The sequence below is a fragment of the Hypanus sabinus genome, chromosome 17 (genome assembly GCF_030144855.1).
Source record: "Hypanus sabinus isolate sHypSab1 chromosome 17, sHypSab1.hap1, whole genome shotgun sequence".
Taxonomy (NCBI): Eukaryota; Metazoa; Chordata; class Chondrichthyes; order Myliobatiformes; family Dasyatidae; genus Hypanus; species Hypanus sabinus.
The window spans coordinates 4,544,997-4,567,403 of NC_082722.1; the positions used below are offsets into that span (position 1 = coordinate 4,544,997).

Below are 22,407 nucleotides of genomic sequence, written 5' to 3' on the forward strand. Positions count from 1 at the left end.
AGTGTTTGGCATCCTGTCATTGGCAAGTCTGGCGTTTGCTGTGGATTCTGCGGTCAACGTCCAGGATCAAGGCCGGGGGGGGGGGGGGGGTGTTTGAATTAGAAGTCTGGAAGTCAACTTGATGGCTGGAGCCTCTGGTCTGTGATGTGCTGGGGTTGTCAAAGGCTCCGTGCTTGCACGTCTTAGTCTAAATCCACTGGAGGCCAAAGAGGTCTGACTGTCCTGGGGATTCTGAACGTGCGTAGGCGGGAGGAGGAACAGGGATTGGGTTGCTGTTGTTGTGTTCTGCCAAGTACTGTGGACATGCTGTGCTGGTACTGGAATGTGTAGCAACAGTGGCACTTGAGTGTGTTGGTTGCTAACTCAGTCCTTTTGTCAATATGTTTGATGTATGCATAGTCAATAAATGTGAGTCTCTTGAAGTTATGAACTTTGACAAACTCGCACACGGTGGGCTGGTTCCAAAGTTCAGAATGCACGAGATGCAGTGTGAAATAGAAAGTCGGGTAACAAATCAATTTGATGGTAGGAGGCAGAGGAGAAGAAGCTCTTGGTGAATTGTTGACTGTGTGCCTTTAGGCTCCTGTACCCCCTACCTGATGGCAGAGGGGAAGAAGCTCTTGGTGAATTGTTGACTGTGTGCCTTTAGGCTCCTGTACCCCCTACCTGATGGCAGAGGGGAAGAAGCTCTTGGTGAATTGTTGACTGTGTGCCTTTAGGCTCCTGTACCCCCTACCTGATGGCAGAGGGGAAGAAGCTCTTGGTGAATTGTTGACTGTGTGCCTTTAGGCTCCTGTACCCCCTACCTGATGGCAGCAATGAGAAGGGGGCAGGCTCTGGGTGATGGATGCAGCTTTTTTGACGCATCGCTCCTTGAAGACGTCCTGGATACTACAGAGGCTGGTACCCATGATAGAGCTGACGTGAGTCTACAACTTGTGCACTAACCCCCAGGTAGCAGTGAGAATGCTCCCCACAGTAATCCGAGTGTTTTAGGTGACATATCAAATCCCCTAATGAAATACAGCCACTATCATATTTTGCCTTCTTTATAGCTGCTCGGTAAGTGGGTCCTGGTTAGACCCTCAGAGGCACTGACATCCAGGTACTTCTGACTCTCTCCTCTTCTGAACCCTCTATGTGGTCCCTCGTCTTACCCTTTCCCACCACCAGTGTTAAGTTGTTGCTATGACGCCAAACTATATCTCACTCCTTTACACTCAGCACCATCGAGATCTTGCCAGCAATGGTTGTATCATCAGCAAATTAAGCAAAGGCTACTTGATGGACATGTCCAAGGGAGAATAAGTTACAGGGAAATAATAGGAGGGCAGATGGAGACAACTGGAGCTGGTAGCAAGTCAGTGCACTAGATAGCCTCATTTGGTGTGATTATAAATATAGAAGCAACCCTGCATTACTTCATTTCCTTTCCCCAATCCTCAGCCTATCAATTGCTGCCTTGTCGACTTGAATTCAGATACTGTCTAGACAGGGGTTCCCTGCATTGGTCCATTGCATGGAGAAGTTTGGGAATGGGAGCCCCTGGTCGAGAAGGACCTTCACCTGAAACAGACTGCCTGTTCCCTTCCACATATCCTGCCTGACCTGCTCAGTTCCTCCAGCATCTTCATGGCTGCTTCTGAACCTAAGCCAAGTTTGAGCTGACTTTGGGGATTAGTTTTCAAATTCAAGGCATTTTTATTTTCATTTCAACCATCATTGCTGGTACAGTACACAGTAAAAACGAAACAACGTTCCTCCAGGACCATGGTGCTACATGAAACAACACAAAACTACACCAGACTATGTGAAACAACACAAAACTACACCAGACTATGTGAAACAACACAAAACTACACCAGACTATGTGAAACAACACAAAACTACACCAGACTACGTGAAACAACACAAAACTACACCAGACTACGTGAAACAACACAAAACTACATTCGGCTTCAGACCTACACGGGACTACGTGAAGTGCACAAAACAGTGCAAGACAGTACAATAATTAATAAACAAGACTATCGGCACAGTAAAGGGCAAATTACAATAATAACTGCTGTAAATGGAAATGTAAACAATGCTTTAGCAAGAATTGAGAAAGAAAGGAGCAAAAATTGCAAAGGAAGTGATGTGTGTGTGTGTACAGGAAGAGCCAGGCAATGCACGTGGGAAGGGAACATGCTGTTAAGAGAATATTCATATGGATACAGGAATGGAGAAACTCCTTAGTGTAGATTGTTCGGAATTACAGTAAATGGTTCTTTACGTGATTTTTCTGCAGCTTTTAACAAACAAAAAAAAGGCAGGCCATTTAACCCATCGAGCCATTCAACCCTGGCAGATTTGTGACAGAACATGTAGCAACACTTGTGGGCTACCACCAGCACATCCTTGAGTGAGTTGCTTGTTTACGTAAACAATGCCTTTCAGTCTATGTTTAACGCACACATAATAAATCAATCTGAATCTGAAATCTCTCTATCCCCCCAGACACAGGGAACAGACAGAGGTGAATCTCGGTAGTGCAGTTTAAATTAGACCATGGCTGACACAACAGGCTTGCTCCTGCTCCGCACCATTCTGTTAGTAGTCCTTCCGCATCACTCCTGTCGCCAAGGAGACGGAAAAAAATAGCCACACACTCTGCAATTTCCTCTCTTCCTTCTTTTTAAAGCATGGATAATATTTCATCCAGGTCTGGTGATTAGCCCTTTCAAAGATGCAAAACCTCCTCACTTTCTGTCAGTTCCTTCATCTCAGTGACAGGCATTGCAGCAACCCCATTCTCTCCCAAAGCCATGCCCATGCTCCTGTCACCTGCTGGGAGGACAGTGTTGAGTCTGCCCTTCAGGACAAAGGGTCTTCATCAGTTTGCTGCCAATAAGCAATGTGCTTCCATTCCTGAAGTCTGTGCTGTCACGAACACAGTTTGACATTGCTGGTATAGAATGAAGCTGTCAATGGAGTGAAAACATTATCTGGAAAAACAAATGCCAGGGTGGCCGAAAAATAACAAAATCAAACTCATCTTGTACTGATCTGAAGGTGTTTAATGATTCTCTTTGCAAAAGTTATACATGGTTATTGTAATCACAAAATGGTTTTAAAGCTCCAAGCAGTGACATTAACATCATTAGTGTGAGAGCACAGTACCACATCCCTTCAGAGCACCAGCCGCAAGATTCAATTCCCACCAACTTGCACGTTCTCCCTGTCACCACGTGGGTTTCCTCCCACACTCCAAAGTCGTGTGGGTAGTGTTAGTGAAAACAACCCATGCTACAATGGCACGTGGCAATATCTGCGGCTGCTCTGCGCGATCCTGGCTCACTGAATTTCACTGCGTGTTCTGATATGCACGTGACAAATAAAGCTCATCTTCATCTTTACAAAATCGATACAAACAAGCATCATTTCAAAGTGATTGGAGGAAAGTATAGATGTCAGAGGTAAGTTTTTTTATTTTAAACAGAGAGTGGGGGGGGGGGGGGTGCCAGGAGTGGTGGTAGAAGCAGATACACGAGGGGCATTTAAAAAACTCTTAGACAGGCACATGGAGGATAGAAAAATGGAGGCCGTTAGATTGATCTTGGACATCGTACATAGGAACAGAAAGTAGGTTAAAAGCTCAGCACATATGATGGGCCAAAGAGCTGTAGTGTTCTCGGTTCTAAGCTGAGATAAAGTCCTTCCCTTGACCGGGCAGCATTTATTGCTTTCTTTCTTAGATGCAAAGGATACGTATTTTAAAGTGCACTTTTAAAATAGAATTATTTTATTTTTAAACAAACATCAGATTAGTTTAATATACAATGAACCAGAGGCTCATCCTGTTCCTTCCCTTTTCCCAACCATGATTCCCCTGTCCCTGCCCCCTTCCCATTCTCTGTCCACAATAGAGATCAGATCACTCTCATGCATCAGGATTGTTTTGTTGCAGCAGTAGAGTGCAATACATAAACTTACTACAGAACTGTGCTAAAGTCTCCAGCACCCTAGCCTCAGCCCAGGTTATGTTTGCTTTCTCTCTCAAGGCATTGTCATCCTGTTTGGAATTTCAGCACTGATTAAACCACTAATTTAATTACTATCTTTCACTGATGTAACAAATAATCTAGGGCATTGAAAAAAGACAAAGGACAGAGTTTTCTATACTGAAGGCTCAAACAGATCTACAGACAACAGAATATATAATGCAGTCCCAGGCAAACCAACAACATAACTAATCGGAATTTGAACTATAGCACAACGAGAGACGTGACCCTGACTGATTCCATCCCTGCAATGACCCTCTCTGTATAACAGACATTACACAGCTTCACCACAGCACAGACGTTGGACAGGAGCACAAACCATCCCCCCAGACTGCTCTTCCTCTGAGAGTTTACACAAAGTAGTGTGCTGTTAAAGAAATGTAATGTCACTGCTATAGGGCAGGGTGTCAAGCAGACCTGTCCTGACTTGTGTGCTGTGCCTCAGCACCTCCAGAACAGACCCCAAAGCAAAGTGGTCAGTGTTGCTGGAATGGGATTGAGCTGAAAAGCCAGGAAAGAACAGCAACGCTCTCTGCAAGTGGACACTTGTACCGGGCCTGGGCCACAATGGCCAGACAGAAAGGACAACAATCCCATCACTCCCATTGGTGGTTTCATACTAATGCCGATCCATTGTCTCTCCTCATCAATACTACAAAATTACTTGCTAACCTCTGGGAGGAATAAGAAGATGGAGGTCAGGAATGGGGAATCAAACCAGTGGGACAGACTCCAGGCTTAATCCCGCTGACACCCTTGCACAATGTTTCCATGTTATTCACCTTTCTCCCATTAGTCGTTCGACCTGAATCACATCAAAATGACATTCCTTCATCAGAGTCGCCCACAGCTTTACAGTGGTTCCTGGTGCCAACACCAGCACTCGTCACCCACTCACTGCTGGCTCCTGAGTAACACACAGACAGAGAACGCGTGCAAAACACACACAGGAAATTAACTCTCATCACAAACATCCTCAAGGTTGACAGCACTGGGTGTTTGGTCCCAAAGGATCAGAATATGACCGTCAGGTCCGTCTGTCAGACTCGGGGCCACGAAGCAGTTCTCAATTCCTCCGGAGGTGAGCTTGACAGAGACTACACTCACTGCGTGTCCAATCCCCCCACCCCCCTTCCCCACTGCAAGATGCCACCACCCCACACCCTTACCTCGATCGCCTGGGACCTAGGTCTCGGCCTCCTGAACAGCCAGGTGAAGCCTATACCTGCAAGTGGCAATGTTGAGGGCACTGAGGAACTTGGGTAGGCAGCCGCTGAGCAGCATTTCGGTGGGCACGAACTGCAGCACCTGTTGGCCCGGTTCTGCCCCAGCTGGCCACTGCAGCTCTGCCAGCCGCCCACTCAGCTGGCGCAGAAACTCGAGCAGCTCGGCGGGCGGCTGGCGGAAGCCGACACCCAGCAGTACGACTGGGCAGATGGGGCCGGAGTCTGAGAAGGGCCACGCAAAGGACAGGCTACGGAAGCAGTGGCTGAGCACCAATACCAGGCCAGCAGTGAAGCGGGTGAAGGCGGAACGGAGGGGCAAGATGAAGGCAGTGCCCTCGCTGCTCTCTGTCAGCACCTTCAGCACGGCCTCCAGCAGCCAGCGCTGGTAGCGGGGATCGCCGTCGTGGAGCCGTGTGCTCGGGGGGAGCGGTACGGACAGACTGGGGTGGCTGGTTGACAGCCCGCCCAGATCCAGCAACTCCAGGGCCCCCAGCACCAGCAGGCGATCGACAGAGACGCCTAGAGGCTTTGCCACCTTGGTGAGCTGGGTCAGCACCTGCTCCGGGGAGAGGGGGTGGCAGGAGGAACAGGGAACCAGAGCCGAGCCTGCGTCCGCCGCCTCCAACGACTCGTTCAGGCTGTGCAGGAACTCTGCCTCACAAAAGGGGGAGCTGGCCAGACTGCTGAGAGCCCGGGCTTCCAGCACACGCCAGAGGTGGCAACCCGGAGCCTCAGCCTGCCCCTCCAGCAGGGGAGGTGCGAGAGTGGAGAGGCCTCCGCAGTGGGCGGCCACCTTGCGCCCCAGGGGCCCTTGGCACAGACGCTCCCGCCAGCCCTGCTGGGCGAGCTCCCGCATCTGGTTGTGGGAGCCGGCCTGCTGCCTCTTGCTCTGGGAATTGAACTGGCCCATCAACCCCAGGTCCGGCAGGTAGTCCTTCAATACCCAGTGTCTGCGGGACAGGTTGCTCAGCCGGAAGTGGCGCAGGTAGTGATCGGCGGCGCAGTTCCGCCGCTGGGCCAGTCGTTCAGCCTCCCGGGGGGTGGAGCCAGCGAAAAGCCGCAGGTTCTCCCGGATGGTGGTGGTCTGATGCTGGTGGAAGACGCTGCAGCAATCCTCCAACTGCCTGAGGAAGGTAGGTGGCAAGGCGGAGCGGGCCAGCGCCGAGTCCCGGGGCAGCCCCGGGCCGAAGCCCCGCTCCAGCTCCTCCAGGTGAGAGCCCAGCACCGACCGGCCCCTGTACTCCAGGCAAACGATGTACACCTCGGAGTTGCCCGCCTTGCTGGTAGCTGGCTTGAAGACGTGCACCTGCTCGAAGCAGCAGTTGAGCAGATAGATCAGGCAGGCCGAGGGCCGCTCGAACAGAGTGAACATCTTCAGCACCAGCGACCCCCCGGGGCTCAGCAGCCGCAGGGCTGTGACGGCTTCGCAGTAGTGCAGGGGAGCCACCCGCGCCTCCTGCTCGCCCGGGTCATCCTGGCAGTCGACGCTGCCGTCTGCCGTCACCAGGTGGATGGTCTCCATGCCCTGGTCCCGGGTGAACTCGATCAGGCCCTCCAGGTGTCGCCGATCCATCACGTTCCCCGTGTCGTCGGGACCAAAGTACCACCGCGACAGAGTGCCCACAATCAGCCGGTCGTCTGCAATCATGGTGCCCATGTCATTGCCTTCGTGGTAGGGGTTGAGGGTATTTGCCACCCATTTCCAGTCACACGAGGCGTAGTTGGAGCGCAGGTAATGGTTGAGGCTGGTGATGAAGGCGCCAGGGGCCTCACACAGGTGTACTGAGTTCAGCTTCCCAGCCTGAAGAGCCGCTTCCGGCAGCACGGGGAAAGTGCCCAAGACCTCATAGAACTTGCACCAGGCCTGGGTGCACAGCTCTGCATTGGTGCTCTGCCGGACCCGCGAGATGATCTTGCCGGCCCAGTTGGTGGATCTGGTGTGTGGGTGCCACTTCTCCAGGTCCTTGTCACTCAGCTGGTCCTTCACCCGGTTGAGCGACACCTTCAGTTTCTCCAGCTTGTCGGACAGCTTCGGCTCACCCGAGGGGGCGTCAGGGGCATCAGGCAGGACCCACTTGTCGCCCTCCGGCTTCTGGAAGGAGAATTTCTTATTAAAGAGCTTCTCTATATCCCTTTGGACTGAAGTTTCACACTCATTGTGCCATGAGATTTTCTCATATGCCCTTTTCCGGCTGCCATGCAAAATCTTGTCCTGCTCCATCGAGCTGCGAGGGCCAATAAAGACAGAACTCAGAAATCATACATTTTCTTCTCGCTAGGGGGGCTGGGGGAGGCCGGGGCTGGCTGGGGGGGGGGGGGGGGAGGCAGTGGAGTGAAGGGTGCGGAATGGCTGGGGGTGGAGAGATGACGGGGGGGGTAGGTATGATTGAACAGTAGGTACGGGGGTTAGAGGCAGATGTCGGGGCACGAAGGGGAGGGGCTTGAAGGACGAGCAGGATGAGTGGAGGATTAGGGTAGGGGTTGGACTGGCTGTGGGAAGGAGGGAAGGATCGTGGGACAGGGAGGGTCGGGGATGGATGGTATGGGGAAACAAAGTCAAGGGGCTGAGGTTGGAAGGGAATTTTGGGGAGTGTGTGGAGGATTGGGGACAGAAGGGAGAGGTGGGGAAACGGAGGGGCCGGAGCAGGCGTTGGAGGGGAATGTTGAGGAGGGGAGAGGCGGTATGGGGGTCGGTGGGAGACGATGGTGATGAATTGTGTCCCCTCCTCTCTGCCGACCAGAGCCACAGCCACCACTTACCTTCAATCGCTTCCGGGAACAGTGACTTCCTGGAATCATGTGCAGCGTTTAAAACGTCCGGAGGGCAACCGGTTCATCTGATAAATTGACCGCCCACTATTTGTGGCTGGGAGTGGCCGATCCGGCAGCTCAGACAGTCCGCCAAATATTTTTTAAGCGAAAGCAGCACAATTGGGAACTGCTGAGCAGGTGGGGCAGCAGCTGTTGAGAGGCGTGCGGGGTAAATTACTGCAGGCGTGCGCTGGTTGTGCTGACATGAGGTGAGAAGCTGCAGGAGGTTATGGAGGGACGTGGAGCAGCTCGATCGAATATTCCCGTTTCGGCCTGATACTGCTGAGTATGGCAGCTGCAGCCAAGGTGAAGCGGTGGTGGTGGTGTCTGATTCATGACCCACTCCTCTCTGTGCTCACCACCCCTGGAATATCTTGCAATTAAGTGTTGTCCATTTTACCTGCAGCAAGAGATTTCACCCATCGTTTTGGTAGCTGTGTACATTCCACCTCAGGCCAATGTCAAACAGCTCTAGATGATCTGGGCAATGTGATCAGTATGCATGAAACAGATACCCTGATGCCCTCACCATTATTGGGGGGGGGGGGGGGCTAACCAGGCCTGCCTGAAAAAGACACAAATAATCATCGTCAACAAATCACATGTAGTACCAAAGGAAACAACACACTGGACCGTTGCTACACCACCATCAAGAATGCCTACCGTGCTATTCCACGCCCTCACTTCGGGGAGTCTGATCACCTGGCTGTACTTCTACTCTCTGAGTATAGGCAGAGACTGAAGACTGCAGCACCTGCAATGAGGACCAAGAAGGTCTGGATAAGGGAAGCACAGGAGCACCTACAGGACTGCTTTGAATAGGTGAACTGGACTGCATTCAGGGATTCATCGTTGAACCTGGATGAGTATACTGTAGTTGTTACTGACTTCATTAAAACCTGTGTGGATGAGTGTGTGCCCACAAAGACTTGCTGTACATTCCCAAACCAAAAGCTGTGGATAAACCAGGAGCTACATCGTCCCCTGAGGGCTAGATCTGTGGCATTTAATTCTGGTGACCCGGGACTGTACAGGAAAACCGATAGGTTTCAACAGGTGCATTTAATGTCAGAGAAATGTGTTCAATATACATTCTGAAATTAGCTTCTTTGCAGACATCCATGAAAACAGAGGAGAGCCCCAAAGAATGAATGACAGTTAAACGTTAGAACCCTCAGATCTCTCAGAGGGGAGCATTTTGGAAACAGTGATCACAATTTTATCTCCTTTACCATTGCATTGGAGAGGGATAGGAACAGACAAGTTAGGAAAACGTTTAATTGGAGTAAGGGGAAATATGAGGCTATCAGGCAGGAAATTGGAAGCATAAATTGGGAACAGATGTTCTCAGGGAAAAGTATGGAAGAAATCTGGCAATTGTTCAGGGGATATTTGTGTGGAGTTCTGCACAGGTACGTTCCAATGAGACAGGGAAAGGATGGTAGGGTGCCGGAACCGTGATGTACAAAGGCTGTTGTAAATCTAGCCGAGAAGAAAAGAAGAGCTTACGAAAGGTTCAAAAAACAGGTAATGATAGAGATCTAGAAGATTATAAGGCCAGCAGGAAGGAGCTGAAGAAGGAAATTAGGAGAGCCAGAAGGGGCCATGAGAAGGCCTTGGCGGACAGGATGAAGGAAACCCCCAAGGCTTTCTTCAAGTATGTGAAGAGCAAGAGAGTAATGTGTGAGAGAATAGGACCAACCAAGTGTGACAGTGGGAAAGTGTGTATAGAACCGGAGGAGATAGCAGGGGTACTTAATGACTACTTTGCTTCAGTATTCACTATGGAAAAGGAACTTGGCAATTGTAGGGATGACTTCCAGCGGACTGAAAAGTTTGAGCATGTAGATATTAAGAAAGAGGATGTGCTGGAGTATTTGGAACGCATCAAGTTGGATAAGTCACCGGGACCAGATGAGATGTACCCCAGGCTACTGTGGGAGACGAGGGAGGAGATTGCTGAGCCTCTGGCGATGATCTTTGAATCATCAATGGGGACGGGAGAGGTTCCGGAGGATCGGAGGGTTGCAGATGTTGTTCCCTTATTCAAGAAAGGGATTAGAGATAGCCCAGGACCAGTGAGTCTTACCTCAGTGGTTGGTAAGTTGATGGAAAAGATCCTGAGAGGCAGGATTTATGAATATTTGGAGAGGGAGGCATAATATGATTAGGAACAGTCAGCAAGGCTTTGTGAAAGGTAGGTTGTGCCTTATGAGCCTGATTGAATTTTTTGAGGATGTTACTAAACATGTTGGTGAAGGAAGAACAGTAGATGTAGTGTATATGGGTTTCTGCAAGGCATTTGATAAGGTACCCCATGCAAGGCTTATTGAGAAAGTAAGGAGGCATGGGATCCAAGGGGACTTTGCTTTGTGGGTCCAGAACTGGCTTGTCCACAGAAGGCAAAGAGTGGTTGTAGACGGGTCATATTCTGCATTGAGGTTGGTGACCAGTGGTGTGCCTCAGGGATCTGTTCTGGAACCCTTACTCTTCGTGATTTTCATAAATCACCTGGATGAGGAAGTGGAGGGATGGGTTAGTAAGTTTGCTGATGACACAAAGGTTGGAGGTGTTGTGGATAGTGTGGAGGGCTGTCAGTGGCTACAACGGGACATTGATAGGATGCAGAACTGGGCTGAGAAGTGGCAGCTGGCGTTCAACCCAAATAAGTGTGAAGTGGTTCATTTTGGTAGGTCAAATATGATGGCAGAATATAGTATTAATGGTAAGACTCTTGGCAGTGTGGAGGATCAGAGGGATCTTGGGGTCCGAGTCCATAGGACGCTCAAAGCAGCTGCACAAGTTGACTCTGTGGTTAAGGCAGCATACGGTGTATTGGTCTTCATCAATTGTGGAATTGAATTTAGGAGCCGAGAGGTAATGTTGCAGCTATATAGGACCCAGGTCAGACCCCACTTGGAGTACTGTGCTCAGTTCTGGTCGCCTCACTACAGGAAGGATGTGGAAACCATAGAAAGGGTGCAGAGGAGATTTACAAGGATGTTGCCTGGATTGAGGAGCATGCCTTATAAGAATAGGTTGAGTGAACTCAGCTTTTTCTCCTTGGAGCGATGGAGGATGAGAGGTGACCTGATAGAGGCGTACAAGATGATGAGAGGCCTTGATCGTGTGGATAGTCAGAGGCTTTTTCCCAGGGCTGAAATGGCTAGCACAAGTGGGCACAGGTTTAAGATGCTTGGAAGTAGGTACAGAGGAGATGTCAGGGGTAAGTTTTTTATGCCGAGAGTGGTGAGTGCGTGGAATCAGCTGCCAGTGACGGTGGTGGAGGTGGATACGATAGGGTCTTTTAAGAGACCCCTGGACAGGTACATGGAGCTTAGAAAAATAGAGGGCTATGGGTAACCCTGGGTAATTTCTAAGATAAGGACATGTGTGGCACAGTATTGTGGGCCGAAGGGCCTGTATTGTGCTGTAGGTTTTCTATGTTTCTATATTTCTAACCCTAAAGCCCGCCAACTCCCCCTCCCATGTACAAGCACTAGTAAATGCAATAACCCCCCAATCCTCCCCACCAGCAAAAAGCATCAGCACCCCCCACCGAGCATGCAGGAAAGCATCAATAAAGACCCCAAGGTACCCCGAAGACTATTCATTTACCCGGTATTCGACAGCACAGGCTCTCTCTCTCCCTGATAAGGGAAAAAGAGGTGTTCCTGTTTCACAGCGAGAGGAGAGACAACTCGCTGAGCTATGGTGTCAAGAGTCTGTATTGCATCACTTTTTCTGAGCTCTGCACCCAGAGAGTTGGTACCCAAAAGATACGGCTCTCCGGACACACAACGCTGGCAAGTAACCCGATGTCTCCGTTCTCCCGCAACGCTTCAGTCCGGAGCACCGGCCTTGAATCAGCACTTCCCCAGAGCCACGAAATCACAGAACCCTGAAGGCATGCCAGTCTTCCTTGGGATGTCAAAATCCGGCCGGTCGTGAGGCCCTGAGAGCGGGTCCCATTCCTGCAAAGAACCAGAGCCAGAGTGTAACCCCAGGTCAGGGGCTTCAAGGAGTCTTGAAAGGGAAAAAAGATATCAAAGATAGAAATAGAGCTGTTTACGAAGATGCAAGCACAGGAGTCGCCATTTAGCACCAGGTATGACTTGCAGAGGGGTATTTGAAGAGCAAAGAAACTATTCTGAATGAGGTTGGAGGTGACATTTGATCCACGGCAACTCTGGCAGGGTCTGCAAGACATTACATCCTATAAAGCAAAACCCAATAGCATGATGTTTCACTACCAGATGAAATCAAAGCCTTCTATGCCCACTTTGAAAGGGAGAATATAACTACAGCTGTGAGATACCTGGTGACCCTGTGCTCTCTGTTTCAGAGGCTGATGCCAGGCTGTTTTTCAAGAGGGTGAACCCTTGCAAGGGGGCAGGCCCCAATGTAGTAGCTGGTAAGGGTCTGAAAACTTGTGCTAACTCACTGGTGAGAGTATTCAAGGACATTTTCAATGTCCAAAGTTCCCACCTGCTTCAAAAAGGCAACAATTATTCCAATGCCTTTGAAGAGTAGTGTGAACTGCCCTAACAACTGTCATCCAGTAGCACTCACATCTATGGTGATGAGATGCTTTGAGAGGTTGGTCATGACTAGACTGAACTCCTGCCTCAGCAAGGACCTAGACCCATTGCAATTTGCCTATCGCCACAATAGGCCAACAGCAGATGCAACCTCAATGGCTCTCCATACGGACTTAGATCATCCGGACAACACAAACACCTACGTAAGGATATTGTTCATTGACTATAGCTCAGCATTTAACACCGTCAGTGTTACAGTCCGAATCTGGGCCTCTGTACCTCTCTCTGCAATTGGATCCTAACCAGAAGACCACAATCTGTGCAGATTGGTGATAATGTCTCCTCCTCGCTGGTGACCAACACTGGTGCTTAACCCACTGCTCTGCTCTCTGTATACACATGACTGTGTGGCTAGGCATAGCTCAAATACCATCTATAAATTTGCTGACGATACAACCATTGTTGGTAGAATCTCAGGTGGGGACGAGAGGGTGTACAGGAGCGAGATATGCCAAATAGTTGAGCGGTGTCACAGAAAAAACCTAGCACTCAACGTCAATAAGACAAAAGAGCTGATTGTGGACTTCAGGAAGGGTAAAATGAAGGAACACATACCAATCCTCATAGACGGATCAGAAGTGGAGAGAGTGAGCAGCTTCAAGTTCCTGGGTGTCAAGATCTCTGAGGATCTAACCTGGTCCCAACATATCGATGCAGTTATAAAGAAGGCAAGACAGCGGCTATATTCTCGACTGGGGTGCATCAGAAGTTATCTCGTCCACAGGATTCCTGACAGGTGAACTGCAGAAGGCATCTTGACAGGTTGGATCTCAGCCTAGTGCTCTGCAGGAGCAGAGAGATTTGTAAACACTGTGCAGTCCACATGTCTGTCAATTCCTTCTAACCAGAACTTCTGCATAGGCTGTTGCTTCTGGAACAAGGCTGTTGCTTCAAGGATGTCTGCCCCACCCCAGTCTCTTCCCAGAAGAGATCCAGGAGCTTGAAAGCCTCGATATCCAGCCATAAGCATGTCTTTGTTGCCCACTGCTCGTGGGCTCTTTCATCCCCACTGCTGTTCATTTTCTCTTTTAATTCCTTTGTGTATTAATGTGTCCCATTGGTCGGTTTTTACCAGCGATTTTCCTAAGCTTCCCTGATCAAATGCTGTATGATGTAATAGGAAGCCTCTCTCAGCTGTCTCCTTCTCTCTGACAGTCAGGTTCACCAATGCCCAGGGTCAGAAACGTCTACAGAAACAGCCCAGTCTATCACAGGAAATTCCGTCCCTCCATTTATATGGAGCACTGCTGCAAGATAACAGTTTCCATCTTTAAGGGCCCCACCATCCTGACCATGCTCCCTTCTCACTGCTGTCATTGGGCAGGAGGTACAGGAGCCTTGGATTCCACACCACCATGTTCAGGAACAGTTATTACCTGCAACCCTCAGGCTCCCGAACCAACATGGATAACTTCACTCTCCTCAACTCTGAACTGACTGCACAGCCGACAGATTCACTTTCCAGTCCTCTTTACTCATGCTCTCAGTGTTATGTTTGTTTATTTGCACAATTTCCCTTCTTTTCCACATTGCTGCTGTGTCTGTTTTTGCTCATTATAGATTTTTTGGAACTGTGTGAGGAACTCAGTGAATTCAGCAGGATCTGTCAGTGGGGAGAGCTAGATGGGTTAGTGTGGGGGGGGTGGAACGGAGGAATTGTCAAAATTTCAGGCCGAGACAGTGCACTAGTACTGAGAGCAGAGTCCCATCTCAATTGGCCAAGTGATGGCCTCTCCCAGACCCCTCTGCCACCTTGAAGGGGAATGGTTCCTGTCAGATAGTCTCCCTGCGAAGACTGCCCGGAAAGAGGATTTGCCAAGGATAATCGGACATAGACCATGATCGCCTACAACATACGACATGGCACGTAATGATGACGACATGGGTAGAAAATGGGGTCATGCTGCCCAGATAGGCGTCTTGGTCAGCAAGGACGTGACGGGAAGATGTTGTCAGTTCCTCTCCTCCCCATAGATGCTGCTTCACCCACTGAGAAGTTTGTTGCTTCAGCCTTAGGAATGTTGTTCTGCTAGTCTGGGCACCTGTCACCCTGAGTCTTGTCGAGGCCTTACAACAACGGACAAGAAGATTCAGTGGAAATCTCCAGAAACAGCTCAGAATATCATTAGTCAGCCAGCTTTGTACCTCCAAGGATTCCTGCCGGAAGAGCAGATGGCATTGACGTTTAAATCACGGCAGTGCCCAGAGGAAGCTCACACTGTCTCCAGCAGGCACGATCAGCGATGGAACTAGTACTTGTCTGAAACCACATTCCCACTACAGGAATGCTGAATGGGAAGGATTCCTTGGGGAAAACATAGAACCACAGGACATTACAGCACAGAAACAGGCCTTTTGGCCCTTCTTGGCTGTGCCATATCCCTCCAAACCCCTCTCATCCATGTACCTGTCCAAGTTTTTCTTAAATGTCAAAAGTGAGCCCGCAATCACCACTTCACCTGTCAGCTCATTCCACATTCCCACCACTCTCTGTGTGAAGAAGCCCCCCCGAATGTTCCCTTTAAACTTCCCCCTTCACCCTTAATCCATGACCAATGGTTTTTTCCTCCCCTGGCCTCAGTGGAAAAAGCCTGCTTGCATTCACTCTATCTATACACATCATAATTTTATACACCTCTATCAAATCTCCCCTCATTCTTCTACACTCCAGGGAATAAAGTCCTAACCTATTCAACCTTTCTCTGTAACTCAGTTTCTCAAGTCCCGGCAACATCCTCGTAAACCTTCTCTGCACTCTTTCAACCTTATTAATATCCTTCCTGTAATTAGGTGACCAAAACTGCACACAATACTCCAAATTCAGCCTCACCAATGCCTTATACAACTTCACCATTACATTTCAACTCTTACATTCAATACTTTGATTTATAAAGGCCAATGTACCAAAAGCTCTTTTTAATGTCCTATCTACCTGTGATGCCTCTTTTAGGGAATTATTTATCTGTACTCCCAGATCCCTCTGTTCTATTGCACTCCTCAGTGTCCTACCATTTACCTTGTATGTTCTACCTTGGTTTGACCTTTCGAAGTGCAATACCTCACACTTGTCCGTATTAAACTCCATCTGCCATTTTTCAGTCCATTCCTCCAACTGGTCCAAATCCCTTGGCAAGCTTTGAAGACTTTCCTCACTGTCCACTACACCTCCAATCTGTGTATCATCAGCAAATTTGCTGATCCAATTTACCACATTATCATCCAGATCATTGATATAGATGACAAATAACAATGGACCCAGCAATGATCCCTGTGGCACACCACTAGTCACAGGCCTCCACTCAGAGAAGCAATCCTCCACTACCACTCTCCAGCTTCTTCCATTGAGCCAATGTCTAATCAAATTTACTACCTCTCCATGTATACCTAGCGACTGAATCTTCCTAACTAACCTCCCATGCGGGACCTTGTCAAAGGCCTTACTGAAGTCCATGTAGACAACATCCACTGCCTTCCCTTTATCCACTTTCCTGGTAACTTCCTCGAAAAACTCTTAACAGATTGGTTACACATGACCTACCATTTACAAAGCCATGCTGACTGTTTCTAATAAAACCCGTCTATTCAAATTTGTATTCCTTCCAATAATTTACCTACTACTGATGTCAAACTTACCGGCCTATAATTTCCCGGCTTACTCTTTGAGCCTTTTTTAAACAACGGAACTACATGAGCTATCCTCCAGTCCTCCGGCAACTGACCCGTGGATATCGACTTTTTAAACATTTCTGCCAGGGTCCCTGAAATTTCAACACTAGTCTCCTTCAAGGTCTGAGGGAATACCCTGTCAGGTCCTGGGGATTTATCTACTCTGATTTGCCTCAAGACAGCAAGCACCTCCTCCTCCTTAATCTGTTTAAGTTCCATGACCTGCCTACTCGTTTGCCTTGTTTCCATAGACTCCATTCCAGTTTCCTTAGTAAATACAGATGCAAAAAACTCATTTAATATCTCTCCCATTTCTTTTGGTTCCATACATAGCCGACCACTCTGATCTTCATGAGGACCAATTTTATCCCTTACTATCCTTTTGCTCTTAACATACCTGTAGAAGCTCTTAGGATTATCCTTCACCCTGACTGCCAAAGCAACCTCATGTCTTCTGGAGGCTTTTGAAATATTTTGTGTTGTCCAGGTCAGAGTGTAATGTGCCAGAGAAACCTTTGGACCATTCCTTCGTTAGTACCATGGAGCTCTTTTCAGTGCTCAAGAGTCATGGGAATGAAGACACAATGGCTTTTCTCCTTCTCAAAGCAAAGTTACTCAGGAAGAGAGGTCTTCTGATCAACTTCTACCCCAATTGGCTACCTTAGAGACTCAAGAGAAACATAGAAACATAGAAAACCTACAGCACAATACAGGCCCTTCGGCCCACAAAGTTGTGCCATACATGTCCCTATCTTTACCATGGTTACCCATAGCCCCCTATTTTTCTAAGCTCCATTATCCAGATGTCTCTGAAAACACCCTATTGTATCCACCTCCACCACCGTTGCCAGCAGCTAATTCCTCACACTCACCACTCTCTGAGTAAAAAACTTACCCCTGACATCTCCTCTGTACCTACTCCCCAGCACCTTAAACCTGTGTCCTCTTGTGGCAACCATTTCAGCCCTGGGAAAAAGCCTCTGACTATCCACATGGTAGAAGGCAGCATCTATCATTAAAACCCCTGACCCTCTTCTCATTACTAACATCAGGGAGGAGGTACAGGAACCTAAAGACTCACCATCAACATTTTAGGAACAGCTTCATCCTCTTTGTCATTAGTTTCTTAAAGTTTCATACACACTGAATCATTATTTCTATCTTTAATTTTATTATTATCATTATTTACCACATATCCTTATAATCAACCTGATCTGTCATTATTTTTTTCTGACCCATACATTCCCCCCCCCCTGCCATATAACCGTCTGTCAAATGAATTTGTGAATGAGGGCTGATCATTTCCTATTGCTTTATTACTGTCATGTATTGAAATACCGTGAATAGCTTTTGTTTGCATTCCATCTAAGTAGGTCATTCCAGACTTAAGTATATCAAGGCAGTAAAAATGAAAACATAATACCGAATATACACTCAGTGGCCACTTTATCAGTTACCTCTTGAATCTAAGAAAGTGAAGACTAGGTGTATGTTACACACACAAAACGCTGGTGGAACGCTGGGAGGGGAAATGTGAAATGATAGGAGAAGACTGGAAGGGGAGGGGTGAAGCTGAGAGCTGGAAAGGTGATTGGCAAAAGTGATACACAGCTGGAGAGGGGAAAGGATCATGAGATGAGAGGCCTCAGGAGAAAGAAAGAGGGAGGAGAGCACCAGAGGGAGATGGAGAACAGGCAAGGAGTGATTGTGAGAGGGGCAGAGAGAGAGGAAAAAAAGGGAAAAAATAATAAATAAATCAATCAATGAATGAATAAGGGATGGGGTAAGAAGGGGAGGAGGGTCATTAACGGAAGTTAGAGAAGTCAATGTTCATGCCATCAGGTTGGAGGCTACCCAGCTGGTATATAAGGTGTTGTTCCTCCAACCTGAGTTTGGATTCATTTTGACAGTAGAGGAGGCCATGGATAGACATATCAGAATGGGAATGGGACGTGGAATTAAAATGTGTGACCACTGGGAGATCCTGCTTTCTCTGGCAGACGGAGCACAAGTGTTCAGCGAAACGGTCTCCCAGTCTGTGTCGGGTCTCACCAATATATAAAAGGCCACATCGGGAGCACCGGACGCAGTATACCACACCAGCCGACTCACAGATGAAGTGTCACCTCACCTGGTTGGACTGTCTGGTGCTCTGAATGGTGGTGAGGGAGGTGTCTTAGCTTCATCCCTCCCTCTCCTGTCTTCTATCATTTCGGATCTACCCCTCCCCCTCCCACTTTCAAATCTCTTACGATCTCTTCTTTCTATTAGTCCTGACGAAGGGTCCCAGCCCGAAACATTGACAGCACTTCTCCCTATAGATGCTGCCTGGCCTGCTGCGTTCCACCAGCATTTTGTGTGTGTTGCTTGAATTTCCAGCATCTGCAGATTTCCTTCATTCATAGTTTTCACTGCTGTAGCCCATCCACTTCTAGACTCGATGTGTTATGCATAAGAGATGCTTTTCTGTACACCACTGTTGTAAAATGTGGTTGTCTGAGTGACTGTCAGCTTGAACCAGTATGGCTATCCTCCTCTGACCTCTCTCATTAACAAGGCAATTTTTGTTCTCACTCTGTAAACTCTAGAAACAGTTGTGCATGAAAATCCCTGGAGAACAGCAGTTCCTGAGATACTCAAACCACCCCATCTGGCACCAGCAATCATTCTACAGTCAAAGTCATATTTCTTCTCAGTTCTGCTATTTGGTCTGAAAAACAACTGAACCTCATGACCGTGTCTGCATGCTTTTATGCACTGAGTTGCTGCCACGTGATTGGCTGATGAGATATTTTGCATTGAAGAGCTGGTGTGCAGGTCTCTGAGTGTAGTGTTACGGTTCCAGAGTAAGTGCAGAGTGGGTAGAAAACTGCATGGGCCACAGTACACAGATTGGGAGGTCATTTCGAGAGTCCGGTAATGAAGATAATAAAGTCGAGTTTATTGTCATATGCACAATTACAATGAAAGCTTGCAGCAGCTTCACAGGCAGATGTGATCATATTAGCAGCATTCCCAAGAAGCACAAAAACATAATTTTTACGAACATTTTGAACAACAGCAGGATAGACGCTGACCTTCAGCCAGATGCAATGTGTTCTCAATCCTTCTGTATCTTCTGCTGGATGAGATGGGGAGAGGAGTGGGAGTGGAGTGAGTGAGCGCTCTTCATACTTGTGCGGTCCAGAAGCTCCTCCGTTCTGTTGCTCTGAATTAGCCCGTTTATTTTGTATCTGCTTCTACCACCACCTGTGGCAGGCCGTACCTTGCACCCACCACTCTCAGTGAAAAAGGAAACCATTTTTGCTCTGAGAGCAAGGCAGTGGCTGTCCACCTTCATTGATGCGTAATCAGTCAATGTTCGGTAGATAGTTAGATATTTTACCTGTGGCCCCTCCTGTGGTGATCATGAGATGGAGGAGCAAAATTAGGGCATTTGAACGGTTGAGTCTGCTCCAACAATAAGTCGTGGTTGAATTATTTTCCCTCTCAGCCCTATTGTCCTGCTTCCTCCCAGTAACCTTTAACCCTTTACTAATCGAGACCAATCTGCCTCTGTTTTAAATATACCAATCGGCTTGACTTCAGCAGCTGTCTGTGGCAGTGAATTCCACAGATTTACTACTGTTTGGCTAAAGAAATTTGTCCGCATCTCTGTTCTAAATGGACATCTTTTCTATTCTAACACTATGCCCTCTGGTCCTGGACTATTGGAAACATCGTCTGCATGTCAACTCTGTCTGAGTCCTTCAATATTCAATAGGTTTCAATGAGATCCTCCTTTTTCTTCTAAACTTCAGTGTGGACAGGCCCAGAGTCATCAAATGTTCTACACATGTTAACCCTTTCATTCCTGCAATTATCCTCCAGATCCTCTCCAATGCCAGCACATCCTTTCATAGGATGGGACCCGAAGCTGCTCACAACACTCCAAACACTGCCTGGCCAACACCTTAAATCCTCAGCATTACATCCTTCCTGGTCATCATTGCATTTTCCTTCCTTATTATCAACTCAACCTTTAAAATTAACTTCTTCGTGAACCCTGCACTTGGACCCAAGTCCCCTTGCACCTCTGGTTTCTGAATTTTGCCCCCATTTAGAAGATAGTCTACACCTTTATTTCTTCTATAAAAGTGCATGACCTTAACTTCCCTACATTGTACTCTTCTCCACCCACCTGATGTTGCCCATCACCTTCTAGCTACCCTTCTTCCCCTCCCCCCTCCTCTTCATTCTGGCATCTCCCCCCTTCCTTTCCAGCCCAAAACATCGACTGCCAATTCATTTCCATAGATGCTGCCAGACCTGATGAGTTGCTCCAGCATCTTGTGTGTCTTGTATTCCATCTGCCTCTTTTTACCATTCTCCCCTCTGTCCAAGTCCCTTTGCAGACTCCCGGCTTCCTCAGAGCTCCTGGAGTCGTGCAGTTCCTCTCGGAAGCTCTGACAGTACAGCCCTATCGCAGTCATTGCTCTGAGCTGTCAGTCTGCATGGTGTGTGCTTGTTATCTGTAACCCCCCACTTGCACTGTTATCATCCTGTCCTCTGCTCCCAATACAATCTCCAAGCTGCTGGATGCGGGGAGGGGAGGTGTAGAATTACTGATTTTCTTGTAGTTTAAATGCCTGATGCCTGCTTGTATTTTATATGATCACATGTTCAGTGATCTTTCCAAGTCCAAGTTTAAGTTTATTGTCATTGAACTTGGATATTGCAAAAGGAGACAACACTCCTTCGGACCAAGGTACACAACACAGTACATACTGGATAACTTACACACAGACCACATCGAGTAATATCACCACAAATAAATCAACAGATTAAATTAATATCTCCCATCACAACAACACTGTTATTATTCCACCTTTCCAGGATCTGTCTGCCAGCAATGAATACAACAGAGGGTGCGAAGTTGACATTTTCCTCCACTTCTGAGCCAGAGGATCAGAGCAAAGCCTCCGGCCAGGCACACAGCCTGGGGTACAGGCTCACGACAAATGGTAACATCCAACTGAAATGTTGCTCCAAAGGCCAGAAGAGGAAATTGGGAAATATGTGAAGGATGGATTAAGTAGGCAGGTGTGGATAAAGAGAGAAAGATAGACACAAAAGGCTGAAGAGAGTAGACAGATGATTGCTCCAGTCTGTTCCCAGATTCAGCTTCTCCAATACTATCTGCCTTGGGAAGGAGAGATCCTCTTGCAATGCTGCCCATCCTTGCAAGCTACGGATACAGCAGCCTCCGAATGCTCCAGGGAATTTTGGCTCCACACTCATCTACCTCATTAAACTACCATTTTATTAATTGCATCTCAGCATCAATTTCAAAACGCTTCACTTTTTGGGATGAAACAAATCCACTTGAAGCCAGTTCAACTCTTTTCACTGTAAAAATGCTGGAACTACCAGATTTAGCAGCAAGATCTCTTACACTGATATGTTAAGGTAAATTGTTTATCAACTGCTTTGATTATTGTCCGAGAGTCACAGGGTTATCAAGCATGGAAACAGGCCCTTTGGCCCATAATCCTCGAAATCTTTCCTATCCCATGTAATTGCCTGAGTGTCTCATTAACATTGCAATTGTACCCAGCACCTCTGGCAGTTTAGATCATAAACCCACCATCATCTGTGAGAAATATTAGTCCCTTTTCACCTACTCTCATCTCTGCAGTATCAGAACTTGTTTATTGACTGCAATACTATAATCCCAAGCAAACTCATCACTAAACTGCAAGTCACTGCTTCCCTATGCAACTTCCTGGCCAACAGACCATAATCGGTAAAGCCAGGCAACGACACTCCGGCTACAGTTATCCCTACTCAACTCATGAGTTTCTCTCAATCCATTTCCAAGTTGGCAGCTGATGCCAGAGTAATGGGCATTATTTTAAATAAATGAATCGGAGTTCAGGAAGGAGTTAACAAGCTTAGGAACAAAGTGTCAGGACAACTACCTTTCTCTCAATGTCAGCTAAATAAAAGAGCCATCATGGACTTCAGGAAGGCTGGTGGGGTGGTGCACACACTCCTGTCGACATTGACGGTGGCCTCGGA

The 22,407-nt window shown here is 48.0% G+C and overlaps 1 protein-coding gene across 1 annotated transcript; it reads right to left on the reverse strand.

Annotated features, from left to right (window-relative positions):
* Positions 1–3,038: 3,038 nt before the first annotated feature.
* Positions 3,039–8,123, reverse strand: cmtr2 (cap methyltransferase 2). Its single transcript, XM_059992480.1, has 2 exons — positions 8,030–8,123; positions 3,039–7,494 (listed from the first exon to the last, which is right to left on the reverse strand). Exon 2 carries the CDS (start codon positions 7,488–7,490, stop codon positions 5,229–5,231), a length of 2,262 nt encoding a protein of 753 aa, XP_059848463.1. The 5' UTR covers positions 7,491–7,494; positions 8,030–8,123; the 3' UTR covers positions 3,039–5,228.
* Positions 8,124–22,407: the final 14,284 nt, after the last annotated feature.

What these genes read in the sequence shown, in the direction of transcription:
- cmtr2 (XM_059992480.1), bottom strand. Translation starts at nt 7,490, where the DNA reads ATGGAGCAGGACAAGATTTTGCATGGCAGCCGGAAAAGGGCATATGAG.